Source organism: Pelodiscus sinensis, chromosome 3, assembly GCF_049634645.1.
Source record: "Pelodiscus sinensis isolate JC-2024 chromosome 3, ASM4963464v1, whole genome shotgun sequence".
Classification (NCBI taxonomy): domain Eukaryota; kingdom Metazoa; phylum Chordata; order Testudines; family Trionychidae; genus Pelodiscus; species Pelodiscus sinensis.
This window is the reverse complement of record NC_134713.1, coordinates 130,691,135-130,714,408: the sequence shown is the minus strand read 5'-3', so window position 1 is coordinate 130,714,408 and position 23,274 is coordinate 130,691,135. Positions and strand designations below refer to the sequence as shown.

Here is a 23,274-nt window from a genome sequence, read left to right as displayed (position 1 = left end):
ATTGAAAAAAAGTGTTATTCCTCGTAGAATGAGGTTTACCATCGTTGACAAAACTGCCGCATTCTGTCAACTTACTGTCAACAGAACATGGCGGTAGTGTAGACGCAGCTATAGTTTTGTCGACAAAAGTGGGCTTTTGTCGACAAAACCCTGTAGTCTAGACACACCCTTTATGTGCTGAGAAAGAGGGTACTGGTAGGAATGACCCAGGGAAGTAACATCATCACAGTTTTGGGCACAGCACTTAACTATCAGCTGCTGGGCTCTGCACTGGCAATTAGTGAGCAGGTGAGCCCAGGTTTCCCTACCAGAACCTAGTCAGGGCGGGAGGCAGAAAGCATACCTCTGATATGGTGATATACCTCTAGGGGTGTGTCTACACAGCAGGGCTTAACTTGAAATAAGCTACGCAAATTGAGCTACATCAATTGCCTGGCTTATTTCGAAATAGCGCACTCTTCTTCCAACTTCCCTTACTCCTCGTACAATGAAGGTTACAGGAGTCAGAGTAAGAAGTCCTCCAGCTTGACAGTATTTCAACATTATTTTGAAATAACTGCTTACTGTGTAGACACGGACTAAGTTATTTAAAAAAAAAATGCTGCTGTGTAGATGTATTCTTGGTGAAAGAAGGCCCTGAAGTCAGAAGGCTCAGTTCATAGACCTTGATGCAATGGGGCGCTGAAGCCCCTCGCCTGACTATGGATATGTCTACACTTGCACCCTCTTTTGAGAGAGGGATGCGAATGTAGACATTCAAAATTGAAAATGAAGCCTGGATTTACATATCTCATGCTTCATTTGCATATTAGCGTTATTGTGCTATTTTGAAATAGCGCTATTTCGCAAAAAGAAATGCTGTCTAGACGCAGTTATTTCGAAAGAAAACCCTTCTTCTGAAATAATCCTTATTCCTCCTACAATGAGGTTTACCAGTTATTTCAGAAGAAGGGTTTTCTTTTGAAATAACCGCGTCTAGACAGCATTTCTTTTGGCGAAATAGCGCCATAACGCGAATATGCAAACAATGCACGGGATATTTATATCCTGGCTTCATTTGCAATTTCAAATGTCTACATTTGCATCCCTCTCTCGAAAGAGGGTGCAAGTAAGTATAGACATACCCTCGCAGATCATCACTGGATTGGAGCAGCTGTTGGCAGGATATACCATTAAAAGAGGAGAGTCTATGCCGATGCCCTTGATGAGTGATCTCCCTCACACAGCAGTTGGCAATAACACTCCTCCAAAATTCAGGGGTAAGGGACCTTCTGGGGGGATGGACAGCGAGCCTGCCAACCCTTCTTCAACAACAGAATAAGGAAATGTTCCAACAAATCATGCTATGGCCACTACTCCTGGATCATTTATGATGCAAAGTGTCCAATGGCCAGGATGTAGCAGAGTAGCATATTTTAATGAAATTCTCATCCTTGGGCCAGAAGCAGTGACCTCAGCATGGTCTATAATACTTCAGGGTCTCACTGCTGAAGAATTGGTGGCAATTTGCCCACAAAAGAGGCTGCCTCAGGTTTGATTTTTTTTTTTTTTGGAGGGAGTATTGAGAATTGTGCCAAAGAAGGAAGATCAAGCCTACAATTTATGCAATGCAGAGACTAAGGAAAGGTAGAAAAGTAGATCACCAGCCCTTTAAAGAGATAAAACAAGCTAAGAGAGAGGTGCCCAGGCCTGTTGGAAGTGTCATATAAGACCCTGTGCTTACCCATCACTCGCTTGATGTTGTTAGAACATTTCACTTGGTTGCCGGGGATGGGGGGAGCAGTGTCCCAAAGTTTGGATAACCCAAATAGTTTTGGATTTTTATCTGAGGAAAACAAACTTTGAACCCCCAGCACCTACCCACCTTTCATCCTACAGAAGACAAAGAAAGGGGCAGAATTGCCACTGCATCAGCCTTAGAAAACACATAGCAAAAGCGCAGTAACAGGATCTCCCAATGGCAATTATTGTGGCAGCTCCTTCCTGGTGCCCAACCAGGGCTAAACCCTTCCAAAATTGGATTGGCTCCATAATCTCCTAGCACTTTGAACAGGCTAGTTATAATGTCAAAGGCTAATGATAAAGGACTGAATAATTTACATTGTTAGAGTTTCCCCTCCCCATCACTGCTCAGTGATGCTAATGCTATTTCTGATGACATCACTAATTGAGAAATAAATACTTCCCCCTATTCTTATTTCCTCCAGTTCACTCCAAAGTAATTTAGCCAGATAATCCCACCTGCTGTGGTAGGATTAGCTGGCCAGATTATCTTGGAGTGGACTGGAGGAAATGCTAAGTATGTATGTTGCTATATATGCTGCTACTTTAAATCCTTGGCTGTGTCTACACTGCACCCCTTTTCCGGAAAAGGGATGCAGATGAGACACTTCAGAATTGCAAATCCGCGGGGGATTTAAATATCCCCCGCAGCATTTGCATTTACATGGCTGCCGCTTTTTTCCGGCTTGGGGATAAGCCGGAGAAAAGCGCCAGTCTAGACGCGATTCTCCGGAAAATAAGCCCTTTTCCGGAGGATTTCTTATGCCTACTTTCAAGTGCTTATTTTCTGGAGAATCGCGTCTAGACTGGCGCTTTTCTCCAGCTTTTCCCCAAGCCGGAAAAAAGCGGCAGCCAAAATCCCCCGCGGATTTGCAATTCTGAAGTGTCTCATCTGCATCCCTTTTCCGGAAAAGGGGTGCAGTGTAGACACAGCCCTTCTGCTTTAGCAAAGGAGACAACTGCTGCCTGCTGTAGCAGACAAACCCACTGCTAACTCCAGAATGCAGATGCAAGGAACAGGTTTACTTCCTCATAGGTACAAAGTGCCACAACCCAGTGATCAGATGAAGGGTGTCAGGCCAATGATTTGACTGCATCTACAGACAACGTATACCCAAACAAGGCAAAGATTTAAGTCTCCATTTGCTTTTATATCCAAGGTGATACCATACTTTTATCTAAACTCCTCTCCTCTGATTCATTACATAATAATGAATAATATTCTAGAACCAAATATAATATTCCACATTATACCCTAAATAGAATTTGTTTATCTACTTATTAGAAATACCAAAACTATCCATCTTAATATTTTATATGGACTTTGGGGACTTTGCTCTGATTATATTTGTCTGAGTTGTCAAAACCTGTCACTATTAAATCAGCCTTTGAACCACCATATCCATATCATGGATATCTCAAGAAGTGAAACAATAGGATACTTAGTAAACTGAAGCATTACTTTGCACTCTCTCTCTCTCTCTCTCTCTCGGTTATATCAAAGAGCAGCTTCAAATGGATGGATACCAAGTTGGTCATTAGCATTTTCCTCACCCCAGGTTCATGAGCATTATTCACAGAAGTCTTTAGAAGTCCTAATATCCTCCAGAAATTATATTAATCTTAATCTTCCTTCTAAAGAAGTTCCATATAATCCCATAATAGTACATAAACATTTGCATTTTTAATACAATGTACTCCCAAAACAATTAAATTTAATTCAGAAAGATTTAACTTTATCCCATAAAATTTGTCCAGGATATTCCCATATCTGTTACAAAAGTATTACTTACAAGTATCTGACAGTAGCAGATTCAAAATCCCATAAAATTATTGCACCCTGTGCATTTCCAGTAGCTATCAAGCTGTAACCTTCGATTTTTAACACATCAAAGCACTTCATTTCAGTGCCTGTTGGGAGATCCTAAAGCAAGCATAAAGACTTAATAAGAAAAACATTAAATTCAATAGGGAAATGTTTTTACAGATGTGCCATGTACTGAAAATTACATTGTATATAGTTGTAAGCTCAATCAATGTTACTAGAATTATACATATTTGCCTTTCCTGTGGTGCCTTCCATCCGAACATGTCAGAATGCTTTTGAAGTAAGAACTATGGTCAATAGTAAAATTAGCATTAAATGTACAATTATACCCGAGATACCAGAGTAATTTTCTGTTTTAAGGACTGAAGATGAAGTGAGAGAGAACACTCAGTGTGATAAATCCTAGCAAATGCTAAGGTTTTTTTTTTATAGAAAACACTCTAAATATTCTTATGTCCATTTTACGGATACTCATAGGAAGTCCTTGGTAGGACCCAGAAGAACACGCTATTTGGACAACTCTGTGCTTTGAACACAGAATCATTCTTCTTCCCTTTGCATTATACCATTTGCATCATACAATAATAGCACAAACATATTTGACACATTGTATCTAGCACAGCCAGAATTATTAGTATAAGTAATGTCCTATGTTAATGGATTGTTGCAACTTGTACATTAACACGTGACAAACATCCAAATAAAATTAACAGCAAGAGCGGGCACAGAGCACATTGTACTACACAGGAACTGACATCCTGGATCAGACCCTCTAAGTTCGCTAACCTGTCTCCAACATTGGCAGCAGCAAATAGGTAGCTGTGGTATAATCTGCTCTCTCAAAATTCTTATCCTAATCCCTAATATTTTGATATTGTTTTAACCCATAAAACAGGAGGTTCTATGTTCCTTCCAATTATTTTTTCTGTTGGCATGAACTATTATAACTCAGGAGATTCTTGTTATCCATATGTCATCCAATCTCTCATAGAAACTTGCTAAATTCTTGGTCTCAACAACTTCATGTGCCAATAAATTCTACAATATAGCCATATGTCATGTGAAAGAGCATTTCCTTTTTTCACTGGTCACCTTCCTGTTTTGTTCTTGTGTTATGAACAGGGCCAGATTAAGAAAGGGGCTTTGAGAGCTGCAGCCCAGGTCACCAGGGTAAGGGGGAGGACTCTGGGATACAGCCACTAAAGCCCTTCCATGTTGCAATCCGGGCCAGCTCTGCCTGATTTGGGGAGTGAGGGGGTGGGGGCAGGCAGCTCTACACATTGCCATTCCTCCTTTCTCTCCTCTGGAGCCACGTAACTGCAATAAGCACTGCTCCAGGAAGCTGTATCCTAGCACTGCCCTCGCTTGCAGGCTCCACCCTCACAATTCCTGGCCAATGGGAGCTGCAGGGTGTCACATGGAGCCACCTATTCCCCTCTCATGCCAAACAGGAGCATCCTCAGCTAAGTGAACATACCCTAACACTCTGCTTCAGCCCCCTCCCATACTTCGACTAGCTCCCAGATCCTTCACCTGCTCAGACGCTGCACTCGCACCACTATGAGAAGGAGCCAAGCCAAATAACGACACCACCAAGGGCAGAGCAGGATTCCTCTGGAACTGGCCTTGGAGGACTGGCAGCAAGGAGTAGTGGGGACCCATTGATCTTTGAGCCTTTCCTCTTTTGACCACGGGAAGGGAAAATGGAGCCTAAAGGATTCTGTCTCTCCCACTCCAGTGGTTCCTTTACACTCTGAACAGCGGCAGAATGAGTGGAGCTCATAGAGAGTCGGGCCTGACCACACCTGAACGGCAGTTGTTCTCCCCACCTCAACTGCATGCGACTCACCGCATTTTCCTTCACAAATGGCACAGCTGGGAACTCAATTTAAAAAAAACAGTGACAGATGATTCTGCAGAAGTCAGCAACATTGCTCAAAATCACTTAGGAAATTATTTGGCCTGGCAAGCCCATTACATGTGCCTTATTTCATTAGATGTATACAGGTAACTTATGTTACCATGGCCATGTCATTTAGCATGGAAGGCAGTGTCTGGTGACAAAATCACAGCCAGGGCTGGCAGTCAAGTGACCTAGATTCTAGCCCTAGGTCTCTCACAGACTTGCTGTTTGACCTGAGATGAGTCTGTTTCTCTACATCTAAGTGCCCTCCTTTAAAATAGCCACAATATGTTAATCTCCTCCTCCCTTTGTCATTCAGAAGATTAATCCATTAGTATTTAGGATGTCCTTTTCATTTGTACAGCACTGTCTATCTAAATCTCAATCTGTTATTTCCAACATGTAACACAATAATCAGGGGCATATTGTCAGAGCACTGCTTATGTATTTAATCACAACAATTATTAGTATCAATGGGCATCATTCAACTAATTCTCATAGAAACAGTCACCTCCTTAAAAAAAATATTTTTGGACTTCAGTGCTGTGGAAACTTTGGAATCTTTGCTTCTCATACTGCATCGAAATCTCTCACTAGCTCATTTAATGCAAATGATGTGGAAATTGAAGGAGTGTTCTTCACCTGCATTTTGTTATTTGTCTTAGCATCTGTGTCAGGCAATAGCTGAACATCTGGAAAAAATCCATTTGTTTTGTTGGCATTGGGTTTCAGACATAGAGACATGACCGTATTCCCTTGCAGAATAAGTGATGCAGCCTCAGGGAGCTCCCATGTAACAGTCAGATGAGGTTCACCTTCATTACCCTAGTAAAACAATCCATTTAACCAAAGACAAAAATATATATAATCAATTTGCACCTGTACTTTACAGGTCAAAGTGCATTGTAAGTCCCCTACCATGCAGGTTCACAGAGGATAGGAATCTATTGCACTCCAGGCTATAACCTCTTGGCTCTTCAGCTCAAGTTGTAGCAACTCATACATTTAGCTCTGGAGGTTGCCAGATCATTCCTGGAGGTGGCAGCTAAGATGGTAGTCATCATACTTGCAATAAAACAACAAGCATGATGATTCAACCTAAGAAAGTTTAGCATTAAGGCTGAAACTGAGTCTTTGATCCTTGGTCATTGTGTCTAGTTGCTATTGAGGGTTGCTTAACAGATTCTCCACATATAAAACAAACTCCAATGCCTAGTTTCCTGGCTTAACTTCAATGTCCCTACTTTGTGGCTTTAGAATAGTCTCAGTGTTCCTAAAGTATAGCTTAGGTTTAGTTCTCTTTTCATAGAGGCATTACATATTAAATGTAATCAATGCTGGAGTAGAATGTTACTTTTTAAACCATTTCAATATATTAAACAACAACAATTCTGAAAAAAAAAATACGGTCAGATGTAAATCTAATAGGCAGTTTTACCTAGGACCTTTCAGATTTAAATTTGGTTCACAGTAATGTTTGCAAGGAATGACTCATGAAGCTACATTTAACTACACTGTTAGTAAATTACATTTAGAGGGCATTTTTTATTCACCAAAAATAGCAAAATCAATTAACTGATTAAGTTAGATACATTAACTTGTAAAGCAGCTCCAAATACAGTGGATATTCTTTTCCATAGCGACATTCAGAGATAAAGAAGGCTACATGAATTATTTCTTTTCCAAACATTTGATATTTTCATGTTCATAATAACCACAGCGTATAGCTTTTTGTTACAGAAATTTCATCACACTGCAATCAGAAAACTGCTTTTTTTGTCCTGGATCTTGCTATGCCTAAGAGTGCATGTTCTGCATGCAATCCTATGGTTGTGTGCTTGGGATTATGATTATGCAACTTGACTGTATAAGTGCATGGCAGAGTGGGATATGTCTGTATCAAATGATGAACAGACAAGTTGGGTGAGGTAATGTATTTTATTGAACCAACTTCTGTCTCATCAACCACCTAACACGTAGTACTCTCTTCTGTGTAGGTGCTCAGGCAAAGGGTATCAATATAAATAGAAATATGAAAAACGGAGGTAGCTTCATATTTGCGTCTAGCTATTTTCTTGTTTGCCTGTAAGCTATTCAAGCTGATGGCTAATAGGGTTAGAGAGCAGCACTGTCCCAACTCAAGAGGAAGGAAGGAACCACAGAGCACCTTTTCATATCTCTTTGCAACCTTCCTATGCAGGATTCAGATCATGCTGTTCTGTGGACCTCATGTCATCCAAGGGAGGGGTGTGCATGGACCTCTAATTTTCACTTCTGAAGGAGTGGGGAAGGGAAAGAGTTCTTTAGTTTTGAGTCCTGATCCTACTACCCCTTGCATGTGTAAATAACTTTATTCACTGAAATATTCTCAGTTACTTCAAAGAGTAATCTTATGCACCTCCTGCAAATTAAGGACAGGTTCTGGCTCTTATTTGGGGAGCAAAATGACTGAGGGATAGCCACTAAAGCTTAGCTGCTATGAGAAAAACATTGGCTCCAGTGTAGTGGACTCATGGAAAGAGGTGAGCAGAATGTTGAGAATCTAGCCATGGAACATTGAACACACTGACACTTTAAATATTAAAAGAGTTATTTTGGTGACATGCTGAAAAATGACTTTACATTGACTGTTGCATAGGGTTTACCTACTAATCTATGAAAGTTTTTTGTTTGAACTTCCGAATTAGCAGCTACAGAAGGAACTAAATCACATGAAAGGTATAAAAAAACCTGAATGATTTTGATCTTCCCGCTGTGCTCCAAAGCCAGGATCACATGCCGACTCTCGCTAGCCCTCAGATAAACTAGCTGCAGCAGCCACTGCTCATCATCTTTGCTGTCATTTGCAATGGGCAGATCTTTAATTTCCTGCCCACTTCCAAAATCCCATATTTTCAACGTTCCTGACACGAAGTGAGGGCAAGAAACACAAAGACAAAAACTGTTAAACACAAAATGTGTATTTTCAAGTCAGAAACTTGACATGTCCCAAACAAAGAAAACACAGCTGCATTGCATTTCCCATTTCTACAGGTCTGATATTTGGTAATTGAATACTGATTCACAGAATCATGTAGTTGGGATACATAGTATTTGTGAAATTAGTCTCCCTGTAATGGAAGGTTGGCAGGAAGAGTGTATATGCATGTTCCTAACAAATATTGCATCACCCAATTGCAGAAAAGATTGGTGTGATTTCCCTGCCTCGGTTGGACTCTCTCTTTTCCTAGATATTACTCACATATTTCATGCTAGGAATGACTTATCCTGGGGTTCAAAAACCTCTTTCCTTCAATTTCTCACATGTGTTGGCCGAGTTATTTCAAGGTCAAGTGTAAGCGCTTTAAGTCAGGGACTTTATTTGCATTTGTACAATATGCCCCAGACCCGCATTAAGGTCTTTGTAAAAGCATCAACCACCACCAGATAGATATTTTTCTGATAGATCCTCAGGGGCAAGACAGTCTGCCTACAGGGTCTGTTCACATCAGATAATGTAAATTCAAACCTGTGCTCTTCGAGCAATACATTTAATTGATTCCATGCGTACAAAGGTTTCCAATGACACACTGGTCTAAAACCTATTGACGTCAATGAGGGTGTAAAGTCTGATTGCCAAGCAATGTTGCCCACTTGCTTAATTATGGGTGTGAAAATTCATTTTGGCCTAAATGAGAGAACAATGGAACAAATTCTCCTGTCCTTTGGTCCCTTATCTCAATGAGTACTGTTAGATACAGTATCGGATTTTTCCATCACACCACCATTCAATCCTTCTCCATACCTGTTCTGCATTTCCTCCTTCTGTGCCAAGCCCACAAAAGGGCAGAAAAGGAGCCAGCAAAGCAGAGAGCCCAGCAAGGTTCTGAGGAACATGGCTAACCACCATCCTTTCTCTCAGATCGAGGAGTCAGAAAAAGAGGCTGAGGCACTCTCCAGAGTAACAGCTACCTCATAGGGTTATCCCTGTCAGGGTAAGCAGCAGCTCCTCATGACAACAGCTTTTTCTTTCCAAGTAGCCACTGTGGGCAAAGTCTCTCTGCTCAATGGCAGAAATAGAGGGCAGTATGCTCAGGAGGAATTAATCTGGCCTGCATGGCATGATAGAGGCCATGTCTTCTTCACAAGGCATCCTGGAATATCCTTTTTTTACTGGGTGCTGCATTTCTAAACATTTCAATAAACCCTGACGTTTGAGAATTATGCAGCCATGATAACTGATTAATTAATTATTAAAGTTTATTGAAGAATTCAGTGCAAGTCTGGTAAATATACTGGGGGGCTATATATATATATTATATAGTTTAGTGTTCAGAGTCAGCAAATCCTACAGAGCTGAGATCCACTTTCCATTTTAACTACTTTTCTCCAGTTGCTCAGTTTTCTTATTAAAATGCCATCTAGCCTGAAGATATTCCTGCTGGGGCTTAGCTCATAATAATTCAATTTTTTGGAGGTTTGAGCAAAAGTGGGTTTGCTACTTTTGAATGATATAAGATTGAAAAAATAGACTTAGCCCACATGTTTCTATCATGAGTTTTGTTCTTGCATAGCAGTAGCACTTTAGTTAGAAACTCAATTCTTGGCTTGTTTTAGAGCTTTCTTTGAGGAGTGAAATGCACGTCTAGCTTGAAGCAGGTCCGTTCGGTATTTGTTAAGTGATGAATATTTCAATTTGGACTGTGCACACACTGCGGCCATATTTACCATACATTTCAATGCAACATTTTTGAGTCACAGGGTTGAGAACATTCAGGACCACTGAGTGGCCTATGACGCTAATTTAGTCCTCCTGAATAAAGGGCACCTTAGTTTCATCCCTTCTCCCCTTTCTTATAATAAAACCAACAAGGGAAATTGAAAGCAAAAATCTGTCACCAAAACAATGTTAACACCAAAACAATGTAACATCGATTACAGTGAGCCCAAGTATGTCTACTTGAGCTCTAGTGCAAAGTGTAGACACACCCAAAGATATAGGATGTGCTACCTGGCAGTTAACATTGCATGGGGAAGCTTAGATTGGGGTATTTCTTTAACGATTTGCCATGTCCCAACTTCATTGCTATTCACTGAGGCATTTAATAGAAAAGGGTGACTGGGGCTAGGGCTGTACAAAACAGCACCAGTTCAGTTTTGCAGATGTTTTTGCAATTGAACCCCACTAATATGGTTGCCGGTGAGTGTCAAGGAAAATGTTCTTACAGCCCTGATCACAATGCATAGAGTATCTCATTCTAAAGAGAGATAACAAGATAGAGATTATTGAACTGTTTACCATCATATGCCCCTGTAGCAAGGTGAAACCCATTTTTATCAATTGCTGCACAGGTCACTTCAATATTAGGCCCATGGGCATCTTCAATCTGGTATATTTGTTGACCAGATTCTAGCTCCCAGACCTAGAAAAAATAAAATTATTTGCAGTCCATCCTACAAAAATCCCAGGGACTATGTATCACAAACTGGCTGCAAAAAGATTAACATGCTGAATAGATGATTGTCATAAATCCTATGAAATATGCTTCCTGATACTGTAGCAGATTTAACAACACAACATTCACAATTACAGTATAATTCCAAAAATCTCTGCCACCCTAAGAAATCCATTCTAGCAAAGATAGTCTATTTTTACCAGTTACATGAAATAGTTTCTTTTTAACTAGGCAATTCATTTTATCTCACTGGCTGATGGCTGACACGGGCTGACAATTGCTCCTTTCCTTCTTCCCTCCTTCCCCCATTAGGGGGCCTAACTATGTATACATGCTTAAATTCCTCATCTGGAGCAGAGGTGAAAGTAAGACGGTGAGCCCTGGTGTGCAGCTCCAGCAAGAGCTGAGCTGTGGCAAAAGCCCTCAGAGAGCTATTTAAAGAGCTGTCAGGCACCGGGGTTTCAACAGGACAGCAACTGTAAGAAATTTTAAGTTACTTTCACTGCTGATCTGGAGCATTCTTATATCACATTTATAAAACAGCTTTTTATAACCAATGATCACTGTTTCATAGGCTGAATTCAACTGATATACAAAGATCCATTCCTGTAAGTGAAGTGTGGAACAAAACTCAAGTGAAGGAAAAGGAATTCACCATCAAGAACAGATTCTCTTCCTCCCCTCCCAATCCTTCTGGTGCCTAATGTGAAAGAGGAGACTAATTACATTGATTCTGCAGTTCACTTGAAAGGGTCACCTGATAGAAATAATGCTGCTGTGATGTTAAATGGCTTATTTATCATGGATTACCACTTCCCTAGAGCGTTAAGGCATAAGAATAGCTACAAAGAGGATGGCTCACATAACAAATACCATTAACTTCTGCTTAATTGCTCAACAGTTTATCTGTGATAAAAGCAACTGCAACATTCCTTTTCTCTCCTGGTTTAAAGCAAGTTTATGCTCACCTTCACAATAGATTCAGCACAGATAGTGAGAACTTGATGAAAAGCCCTGTTGTAAGTCAGTACATTGATGTTTCTTTCATGCGTTTGTGGAACCTGTTTGGTGTCTTGTATCATCCGGGTTAGAGGATAAATGTCAATGACAGATGACCCTGTACGTGGCAAGAGAGGTACTAATACATACATGTTATGTGACTGTGCAAACTGCCATGTAAGGAAATGGATAAACTCTACATGAGCCGTTGTGTTTGATTTAAATTCAAGCTATCTCTGCCCAACGTTAGTTCTAGAGAATTTCTGCGGCCTGAAGAAAACTAGAAAATAGTCCCCTCTCCCAGGCACAACAATCATTAAATAGGAATATTTATCATATTTTGCTGCCTTAGACAATCAACTATCCAATTTTTATGGTAGAGACAACCCTAGCCCCAAGATCAATAGGAAGCACAGGATTTACAGTTCCAGAGTGAGCCAACATAGGAGGGAACAAATAAATGTCTTCCATGTACAAAACTGAAAATAGAGCTTCATTCCAGTGATGAACAGGGCATGAAGACTAGTGGGTTTTGGGAGTGCAAAAGGAGAAACAAGCATTCTGTCGGGTTCTTGGCTAACACTTTCAGAACAGATTCAAAAGATTTACATAGTGAATTTCCTGCTCTGCAGAAGCATTGAGACTGCTGTCAAAACCTCCACTGTTCTCTGTTGCTTCAAAGCAGCAAAAATATGAAGTAAGAGTCTTCTCTCCAAGTGACAGTGGAGTGCCCAGAAAATAGTGTTGGCTCTATGGTCACTGTTCTATTTTCTATTCAATTTTGTCTGCTTAAAAAAACCAAACCCAGAACTTTCATATATACAATCAGTGGGCAACTGTCATCACCAAGACCTTGTCTTCTCTAAGAAAAAAATGCTTTACTTCATGTTAACTAAAGGCAAGCTTAAATCCTAATCAAGATATTGCCATTTGTAGTTTTTACATGTTAGCAGGTTGAGGTAAAGTTTATATGAAAATCTAGGGTTTATCTTGATCTCCTAAAGTGTTAAAACCACAAATTGGCATGAGGATTTTATCTTCTTCATTAGGATTTTATCTTGTCTAGTTACCACATTTGCAGACACGAGGTAAGAACATGCCTTTTTTCAGTGAGGACGGCAAGATACAGTGAGCCAAGTATTTAAATACGAATGGCAACAGTGGGTCAGACCAATGGTTCATATAAGCTCAGTATCCAACCTTCTGACAGTGGCCAATGCCAGATGTCTCAAAGGGAATGAACAGACCAGGTCACTCGAGATCCTTCTCCTATCATCTAATCCCAGCATCTGGCAGTCAGAGGCTAAGGGGTTGTATCTCTGATCATCTTGGCTAATAGCCATTGATAGACCTATCCTCCAAGAAATTACCTAGTTCTCTTTTTAATCCAGTGATAGTTTTGGCCTTCACAACATCTGTCAACAACAAGTTCCACATATTGACTGTTAACTGAACCGAGCTGTGTGAAGAAATGCTTTCTTTTGTTTTAAATCTACTGCCTACTAATTTCATTGGGTGACTCCAGGTTCCTGTGTTGAGAAGGGATAAGTACTTGCCTATTCGCTATCTCCACACCATGCATGTTTTTTTAGACCTCTATCATATCCTCTCCCTTAGTTGTCTTTTTTCCAAGCCAAATAGTCTTAATTTTTTTAATCTTTCCACATATGGAAACTGTTCCATACTCTTAATCATTTTTGTTGCCCTTCTCCATTTCTAATACATCTTTTTTGAGGTGGGGTGACCAAAAAAGCACACGGTATTTAAAAAGTGGGTGTGCCACACATTTATACAGAGGCATTATGATATTTACCATCTTCTTATCTATCCCTCTCCTAACAGTCCCTAGCATTCTTTTAGCATTTTTGACTTCTGCTGCACATTGAGTGGATGTTTTCAGAGACCTATCTACAATGCCTCTAAGATGTCCTCCCTGAATGGTAACTGCTAATTTAGATCCCATAATTTTGTAAGTGTAACTGGGATTATCTTTTCCAATGTGTTCATCAACCAGTTCTGTGAGATCCTTTCGTAAACTCTTTGGAGTCTGCTTTGTATTTAACTGTCTTGAGTAATTTTGTGTCATCCACAAACTTGGCCACCTCATTGTTTATACCTTCTCCCAGATAATTTATGAATATAAACTGTTCATATCTGGTCCCCAGCAAAAGCAAGAGCTATTAACTAGCTTCTCTGGAATGTGGGAAGATAAGCTGACATACCACAAGGAGTGTGTTTGAACCGGTAGGACAGGAAGGAGGGACTGACAGCTGGGCCATATTATATCAGCCAGGAGCTTCTAAAAGGAAAAGTGTAGGCCACAGGAGAAGCTCTTGTTCTCAGACAAGCACACACTTTTCCTGGGGCCCCTCATCGACCTCTGCAGCCAGTTTACTGTCATCTACGCTGGGTGGTCAAGGAAGGCACATGACACACATGTCTTCTGAAACTCCAGCCTGTTCCAGAAGCTGCATGCTAGAACCTTTTTTCCCCTACTGCATCATCAGGGTTGGAGATGTGGACATGACAATCTGTATTGTAAGGGACGCAACCTACTCTCTCCTCCCCTGGTTTACAAAGCCCTACACCAGACACCTTGGCCCTTATGTCAGAATAGGCATTATTCTTTGTAGAATGAGGGTTACAGAATCCAGAATAAAACACTCATTATTTTGATATTATTTCAAAATAGCAGGCTTGCTGTGTAGATGCTCATAAAGTTATTTCAGAATAATGTCCATTATTCTGGAATAATGCTGTTGTGTAGACATGCCCCATGGTTGTAACAGTCTCTGATGTGGTAAGAGATCCATTTCAAGGGATTAAAATAAATAACAGATGGCAGGGCTGGAAAAGGGTACAATGGTTTTGTTTTCTTGACGAGGGGTTCATTTTTCAAAATGTTGGGAAATGTGGCTTGAGAGAAATCATCTTCTGTGACTGTCACCTTAAGCCTCTCATGCATATCCCAAATTAAAAGAAACACTAGATTTTATATATAACATGAAGTTCCTTCTCCACTTCAAATAGCCTTCATTTGTAAATGCTCAATTAGCAGAGTATAGAAAGTCGATGTCATGTCCTAGATTTCAGCATATCCCTTGCATCTAATTTTCCTCAGTGCCAGGCAATGCTGCTGTTGCCTTCTGCATGCATGTATCATAATATGGATAATCAACATTTAAAATGAGGAGGGATGCATTTCTCATTCATTAATTATGTCTACATACCTGTAATAAGTGTGCCATGGTTATTGTCAAATATCATGGCATAGATCTGTGTTTCTCCAGGTTTCCCCTGACTATCGTGGAAGATCTGCAGCAGTGAAAGGGTCTGTATATCCCACACTCTAAAAATCTGGAGGAAAAATAAAGGTGCATGGCATGTCACTATTATATTGTCATCCCTTAATACACAGTGTTTCTCACAGTGGTCCATGAAACTACTCTGAGAAACCTGCTAACTGGCCACTCAGGTGTTTTTTTTTACCAGCACCACAGCCACAGAGCCTCGCAGCTCCCATTGGCTCCAGTTCACCATTTGTAGCCAATAGGAGCCAAAGGAAGTGGAGGCCTGGCTGGCTGCAAATGGCAAACCGGAGCCAATGGAAGCCATGAGGCTCCATGGCTGCAGCACCGGTAAATAAATACACTGGAGTGGCCAATTAGCAGGTTTCTCTGAGTGGTTTCGCAGACCACTTTGAAAAATGCTGCCTTAATAATTTGTATTATAATTGCAGTTAGCAGACCCAACAAAGGTCAGGCCCCACTGCTTTAGGTGATGTGCCAAATGCATTGTATGAAACATTCCACGTCCTAAAGAACTTTACAATCTAAATAGAGGATATAAGACAAAGGATGTAGTGCCCTGGTGTTGTACAGAGGGTGAACTGAGCAGAGATGGAATTGCTCAATGTCTCAGAAGCACTCTGTGATAGAGCCAGCATCTGAATTGCAATATGGGTGCTAGATGGGAAATGGTTTTCCCACCCAAAAAAATGTTTAAGAGTTCAAATTTTCCTGTCTCAATTTGGAACAAAAAATTGAAATCTCAAAATGTTGCATGAACCAAAAAATTAAATTTGTTTTGTTTCAGTTGGGGTCAATCTAAAAGTTTCATTCTGTACTTATGAAATTTTTATTGTGATGCTGTCCTCTTTTTTCATTAACATTGTATTGTAATTAGTTTACACTATGAAGCAAAATGGTTTTGAACTGGGGAACCAGATTTTTTCTGTTTGAAAATGTTGAAACTAAACAGTGACAATTCGGGGGGTGGGGAGGGGAGAACTGAGCTGGGAGATTAATCAGAAAAAAGCTGCTTTCGTGAACCATTTCAGTTTCAATGAAGGATGTGTTTTTTGTTAAAAATTCTCAGTGTGTCCTACTCCTGAGACTTAGCCTACTGCCTTAACGCTATCTGTCCTTTCTACCATTTTATACTTCTCAAATATATACTCATACAACCAAAGGGTATGTCTACACTAGCCCCCTAGTTCAAACTAGGGAGGCTAATGTAGGCATTCGAAGTTGCAAATCAAGCTCGGGATTTAAATATCCCACGCTTGATTTGCATTTTCCCGGCTGGTCGCCATTTTTGAAATTTACAAGTCCGGACTAACTGCCCACGTCTACATGCGGCAGGGACCCGGTAGTTCGAATTAAAGCCCTAGTTCGAACTACCTGTTAAATCTCATTCCAGGAGGAATAACAAGTAATTCGAACTAGGGCTTTAATTCAAACTACCAGGTCCCTGCCGCGTGTAGACGCGGGCAGTTAGTCCGGACTTGTAAATTTCAAAAATGGCGACCGGCTGGGAAGATGCAAATCAAGCATGGGATATTTAAATCCCGGGCTTGATTTGCAACTTCGAATGCCTACATTAGCCTCCCTAGTTCGAACTAGGGGGCTAGTGTAGACATACCCAAACATACTACAGGTTGAAACTCCCTAATCCCGCACTCTCTGGTCCAGCAACATCCATGGTCCAGTATGATTTTAGTTAGCCGGATATCCTCTTATCATGGGTGTGGTCAAGTTTCCCACAGTCCCACAAAGTTTGTTAACAGCCACCACTTCTGGGGCTCAGTGTTCTGTGCTTTTATTTAGCTCTAATTTACCCCAACTATCTTCTGAGAGCCTAGTAAGCAGTGGAAATGTTGGTAATGCTGCGAGACAATATTGATCTCCTGTGGTCCGGCACCATTCAGGTTCTGTGAGTATCGGACTAGAGAGGTTCAACCTGTAGGGTGACAAATTTTCAACATTGTGGCCAGGTTCCCCAGTGACAGAATAGGTAAACAATACTTGAACTACAATCAGGAAGATTTATTTACAAAAATAAATCTAACAGAAAAAGAATGAACAAAAATGGCTGAAGTCAGGGCATCTAAATACACACACAACCCCTCTCCACAACATACCCTCACTCAGTAGCACCCAGAAGTCCTACTCATGACCAACCAGTCCCTGCCCTTGTACTCACACATTGCTCTCAGTATTGCCATGCGTTGTTATAATCCCATGTTTTTGCACAATGTATTTCCAATAAAATAGACATATTATGTCACTAAAATTATTCTGCCATTGCTAGCAACTTTAGCACAGATACACATCTACTCTCAAACTATGACAATCTTTTCTTGTATGTGCAAGTTACTTGGAGTAATTCAAAAGCACCATTAGATTGTATTTTTACCAGTTTTCACCAGTTTTTACCTTTGATTCACGGCAGGGTGATGTGTCCAGAGGCGCTGGAACAATTTGTATAGTGGAGGTGTTAAGAGCTATTGAACTCAACTGGAAATCCTGTATATCACGGAAACCACGTCAAGCTGCAGCACCCATTCCCCTCCTCCCCCTTACATACACACCCAGGAAAGATGTTCATCATTATCTTTTATTGAAAGAAAAGTTGGGAGGATCTAGAGCAGGGGTGGCCAACCTGTGGCTCTTAAGCCACAGGTGGCTCTTTGCTCACAGAAATGTGGCTCTCAGGGTTATGGCTTGTTCAGAGCCGCATACCCGCTTTGTGCACATGCCCCAGTTCCTGGAGGGAGAAGTGCATGGCTACAGCGGTGGCAGCTCTGGTGAGACCCAGGCATTGGGTTAAAATGGGAGAGGCTTGGGGGTGCCTGGATCTGGGAGAGGGGGAGGGCATTGGGTTAGAGTGGGGAGAACTGGGGAGGAGGTTGGGTTTGGGGGAGAGCATTGTGTTGGGGGAGGTACTGGGAGTGCCTGGCTCTGGGGGAGGGATGTCTGGCTCTTTGCACTACTATCTACAGTTCTTTTGGCTCTTCATGTCTAACTGGTTGGCCACCCTGATCTAGAGTGTAACACGTGATTTAGGATTTTTAAATTAAATAATCTGTAATTATTGGTTCTTTTAATACTCTCGTAAAAACACACTGATTGTGCAGCAATTAACAGATTTTTTTTTAAATCTTCATTTTAAATATCTTCTATTTGTAAAATCTCACTGGCCTCAAAGGAAAAGTTAGAAGTAAAAATTACTTTTTATCTTTTCTATCTGTTGAGTTCCAGAAGTTCCAGGGGACTCTGCTGGTAACAAAAATAGAAATAATCTGATTAGGCTCCTGGAGAGCCTACTATACGTTGTGAGCCAGATGGCTGCCTGATGCCTTTTCTGAGGTCATTTAATACCACATGCATTGCACAACACCTGTGACTGCTTGACCTCCCTCCCTATATAGTATCCCATGGGATCAGAGGAACTCAGATTATTAGAACTCAGATTATCAGAGCTCAGTCAGCAAAAGAAACAGCAACTCACTTGCAGAAAGTTAGATGAAGACTAGTCTAAAATTTCAGTTATTGACCTGGGCTTTTGGTAAACACATTTGACTTCAAAAACTTTCAGGAGGGGCATAGGAGATGAAAAGTAAGGCAGAAAGAAGACTTGCAACAGGAAATTTATGTGAGAAGAAAAAGCAGACTGAACTGGAGCAGCAAAAATGGAAAGACATGTTTAGAACAAAAGTGCTGGAAGTTAGGGCAACTCTTCAGGAAAAACTCCAAGCACTGTGTGAAAAAGTAGCAGAACCGCACCACCACTGCCACCACAGAAAACATCTGGAAGAACTGAAGAACTTAGTCGTACAATCGCAGAGAGTTGGGGAACCACAGCAGAGAACTGAAGAGAAATCTACTGCAATAATAAAGAGAAAAAGAAAGGTATAAAACCTTCTGAGAAACTCTAGTTTCATATATTGTCTGCTTCAAAGTCTGTAGAATAGATACAATCAAACTGAAGACGTGGTTCTGGTATTCCTTTTAATTCCTCAAATTAAACCATAAATGGGAGTACAGGGAAGCTTCTAGTAAAGGTGCAATTTCATCCTGTACAGGAGGTCAGATCAGATAAACTAATGATCCTTTCTGGCCTTCAAAAATAGACACATCTCTATCAAACTTCTGGATGAAGGGAAGACAGATTTTCCCAACAGATATAAAAATTAAGTATTTTTATGTTTGCTGACTGAATCTGAGGTATCGGCTACTTCCAGATATTTCAGAGGCCAAATAGTAAATTATGCAAATCCATATATGACCGGACAAAAAGTTTGTATGAGATGCTTCATTATAGTCACCAGAGGAAATAAGAACACAGACAATGATAAAGTTAAAACCTGTTATCAGATCTAGCGGAAGCCACAAAACACAGCAAGGCACAGTGCACTTACACAGGGGCAACCAGAATCCTGATGCTTTGGCTCCACACCTCCATTCCAGCAGAGCCCAGGATAACAGTAAATGCTTTGCTAGATTGGAGCTTACCACAGTTTGGGTGTGCCAATACTAGATACTGCAAAGAGGATGTGGCTAGGTATGGTGAGCAACACATTGACCCACAACCCTGGAAGGTAAAACAGTGCTGCTTCTCTCCTCTGCTAGAGCTCCAGGAGGTGTTGTGTGTTCACAAAATGCCTCCTGGACTTCAATCAAATTGGTTTTGCATCCCTCCTTAGAGTCCATTGCTTTATAAGTCCTAATACTGCCCACAGGAGAGAATTTAGTTTTACATCACATCCTTTACCTTGATTCAAAGGGACGTTGTTAAGGGCCCAAAAGCAAACAATTCCGCTGTGTAGGAAAGATAGAAAATATGGCAAAAGACCAGCTTGGCTTAACAAGGAGATCTTGCATGATCTCAAAATAAAAAAGGAGTCATATAAAAAATGGAAACTAGGACAACTAACAAAGGATGAATATAGGCAAGCAACACGGAATGCAGGGGCAAGATTAGAAAGGCAAAGGCACAAAATGAGATCAAACTAGCTACAGGCATAAAGGGAAACAAGAAGACTTTTTATAAATACATTAAAAGCAAGAGGAAGACCAAGGACAGGGTAGGCCCACTGCTTAGTGAGGAGGGAGAAGCAGTAACAGGAAACTTGGAAATGGCGGAGATGCTCAATGACTTCTTTGTTTCGGTCTTCACCGAGAAGTCTGGAGGTGTGCCTAACGTAGTGAATACAAGCAGAGAGAGGGTAGATTTAGAAGATAGGATTCACAAAGAACAAGTTAAAAGTCACTTAGGAAAGTTAGATGTCAGCAAGTCACCAGGTCCTGATGAAATGCATCCCAGGATACTCAAGGAGCTGATAGAGGAGGTATCTGAGCCTTTAGCTATGATCTTTGAAAAATCATGGCAGACAGGGGAGATTCCAGAAGACTGGAAAAGGGCAAATATTGTGCCCATCTATAAAAAGGGGAATAAGAACAACCCAGGAAACTATAGACCGGTCAGTTTAACGTCTGTCCCAGGGAAGATAATGGAGCAGGTAATTAAGGAAATCCTATGCAAACACTTGGAAGGTAATAAAGTGATAGGGAATAGCCAGCATGGGTTTGTGAAGAACAAGTCATGCCAAACTAATCTGATAGCTTTCTTTGATAAGATAACGAGCCTTGTGGATAAAGAAGAAGCGGTGGATGTCATATACCTAGACTTTAGTAAGGCATTTGATACGGTTTCGCATGATATTCTTATTGATAAACTAGGCAAATATAACTTAGATAGGGCCACGATAAGGTGGGTGCATAATTGGCTGGATAACCGTAGTCAGAGAGTTGTTGTTAACGGTTCTAAATCCTGCTGGAAAGGGATAACAAGTGGAGTTCCTCAAGGGTCTGTTTTGGGACCCGTACTGTTCAATATCTTCATCAATGATGTAGATATTGGGATAGAGAGTACGCTTATTAAGTTTGCGGATGATACCAAACTGGGTGGGGTTGCGACTTCTTTGGAGGATAGGGACATAATTCAAAATGACCTTAGCAAGTTAGAGAAATGGTCAGAGGTAAACAGGATGAGGTTTAATAAAGAGAAATGCAAAGTGCTCCACTTAGGAAGGAACAATCAGTTCCATACATACAAGATGGGAAGCGACTGTCTAGGAAGGAGCATGGCAGAAAGGATCTAGGGGTCATAGTGGACCACAAGTTGAATATGAGTCAACAGTGTGATGCTGTTGCCAAAAAAGCAAATATGATTCTAGGTTGTATCAACAGGTGTGTTGTAAGCAAAACTCGTGAAGTCATTCTGCCTCTCTACTCTGCACTAGTTAGGCCTCAGCTGGAGTACTGTGTCCAGTTCTGGGCGCCACATTTCAAGAAAGATGTGGAGAAATTGGAAAGGGTACAGAGAAGAGTGACAAGAATGATTAAAGGTCTAGAGAACATGACCTATGAAGCCAGGCTTCATGAACTGGGCTTGTTTAGTTTGGAAAAAAGAAGATTAAGGGGGGACATGATAGCGGTTTTCAAATATCTAAAAGGGTGTCACAAGGAGGAAGGAGAAAATTTGTTCCTCTTGGTTTCTGAGGACAGGACAAGGAGTAATGGGCTTAAAGTGCAGCAGGGGAGATTTAGATTGGACATTGGGAAAAAATTCCTAACTGCCAGGGTGGTCAAATATTGGAATAAATTGCCAAGGGAGGTGGTGGAATCTCCCTCTCTGGAGATATTTAAGAACAGGTTAGATAGACATCTGTCAGGGATGGTGTAGGTGGAGCTTGGTCCTGCCTTGAGGGCGGGGGGCTGGACTCGATGACCTCTTGAGGTCCCTTCCAGTCCTATGATTCTATGATTCTATGATTCCATCTCTGTCCTGTGGCAACGGGCTGAGCAGATTATGCAAGCAACTATTTCACGTGAGTTATCTGAACACAATGTGCCACAAGCACTGCTGAGAGATATAGAGCCACTGCTGTATATTTACATATGCACACAACTGTGCACGAACTCATACATGATATGCATTGACAGCGAGCAAATGCAAGCACATTTATTATGGATTTTAGGAAGTAACTAGTGGTAACTGCCTTAGGGACAGCTATTCATAATAACTTTCTGTTCTAGTTATATATTAAAGAATTTCTTCTGACAAACTGATATGCTCCAAAAGCCCCTGCAATCTATGTGCATGCATCCCTTATGAGAAAATGTCACCAGGCTCTTTCCATGAAAGTACACACATATATATTAAGAAACACTAGGGAGGAGTCAGAAAAAAGAGAAGAGTGACTAAAACTCAGAAGTACCTGAAAGTAGCTAAATTTTTACTTAGAGCTGTTTCCACCAAACTTGCAGAGCTTGTCTCTATTTGAAACACCTCTACACATTCAACAAATCAACATAGAATCATCAGAGCATAGGACTGAATAGAACCTCAAGAGGGCATCTAGTCCAGTCCCATGCACAGCGGCATGATCAGGTTAGGCGACACTTAAAAGCTACTTTTAGGCTACCATGTTGATTTGCCCCACCTACAGTTAACGTGTGGCTCAGCTGTGTTGTACTGTTAATCAAAAGCTATCAAGACATAGTGAAGTTCACAAAGAAGGGAGCTATGAGGGAAATGCGCATGACGTGTTTGACCAGTGCCATAGACCTCAAAGGGAAAACATGCAGAGGCAAAGCTGCAGTTCTCCTTACCATAATGAACAGAGTAACTTATCTGGAGAAAACACAGTTGTCTCTTGCGATCCTTGAAAGTGACCTAGCCAGGTTTTGCAGCTCTAGTCATTTAGAAGATGCAGGGACAGATTGTTATCAATGGGGTTACTCAGGAAGCTATGGCAAAGAGGATATTACCCCAGTGCATTAATGCAATGCTATGCAGCAGTTGGCTGAGCAAGTAGTGCCTTCCGAGATAGATAATTTGACAAAGTTCAAGATTGCCTATCACATTCAGAGTCAAATACCCAGTTACTAGTACTATCATACCAGAGTACAACCCCGTTTTTCCACAAAAACTCTGTAGTGTAGTCATAGCCTCAGAGAAAACAAGAGGAAAGGCTGCAT

The 23,274-nt window shown here is 41.0% G+C and overlaps 1 protein-coding gene and 1 long non-coding RNA gene across 9 annotated transcripts in view; one reads left to right on the top strand and one right to left on the bottom strand.

Moving 5' to 3' along the window:
* Window positions 1-23,274, bottom strand: part of WDR64 (WD repeat domain 64) — a 117,440-nt gene that overhangs the window by 32,235 nt on the left and 61,931 nt on the right. For 6 of the 8 annotated variants that reach the window (XR_003088175.2, XR_003088174.2, XR_003088176.2 and 3 more), the window contains exons 11-16: window positions 15,178-15,304; window positions 11,917-12,065; window positions 10,792-10,915; window positions 8,244-8,416; window positions 6,156-6,338; window positions 3,576-3,706 (exon numbers count right to left, since the gene is read on the bottom strand). Coding sequence is in view for 5 of the 8 variants with exons in the window: in XM_025181849.2 (XP_025037634.2) it covers window positions 3,576-3,706; window positions 6,156-6,338; window positions 8,244-8,416; window positions 10,792-10,915; window positions 11,917-12,065; window positions 15,178-15,304 (887 nt within the window). In the remaining 3 variants the exon portion in view is untranslated. The remainder of the gene's footprint in view (window positions 1-3,575; window positions 3,707-6,155; window positions 6,339-8,243; window positions 8,417-10,791; window positions 10,916-11,916; window positions 12,066-15,177; window positions 15,305-23,274) is intronic. The other 2 variants (XM_075924833.1, XM_025181852.2) reach the window with 2 other exon arrangements.
* LOC142827979 (uncharacterized) overlaps window positions 1-23,274 on the top strand; it is an 81,675-nt gene that overhangs the window by 15,857 nt on the left and 42,544 nt on the right. The window lies entirely within an intron of this gene.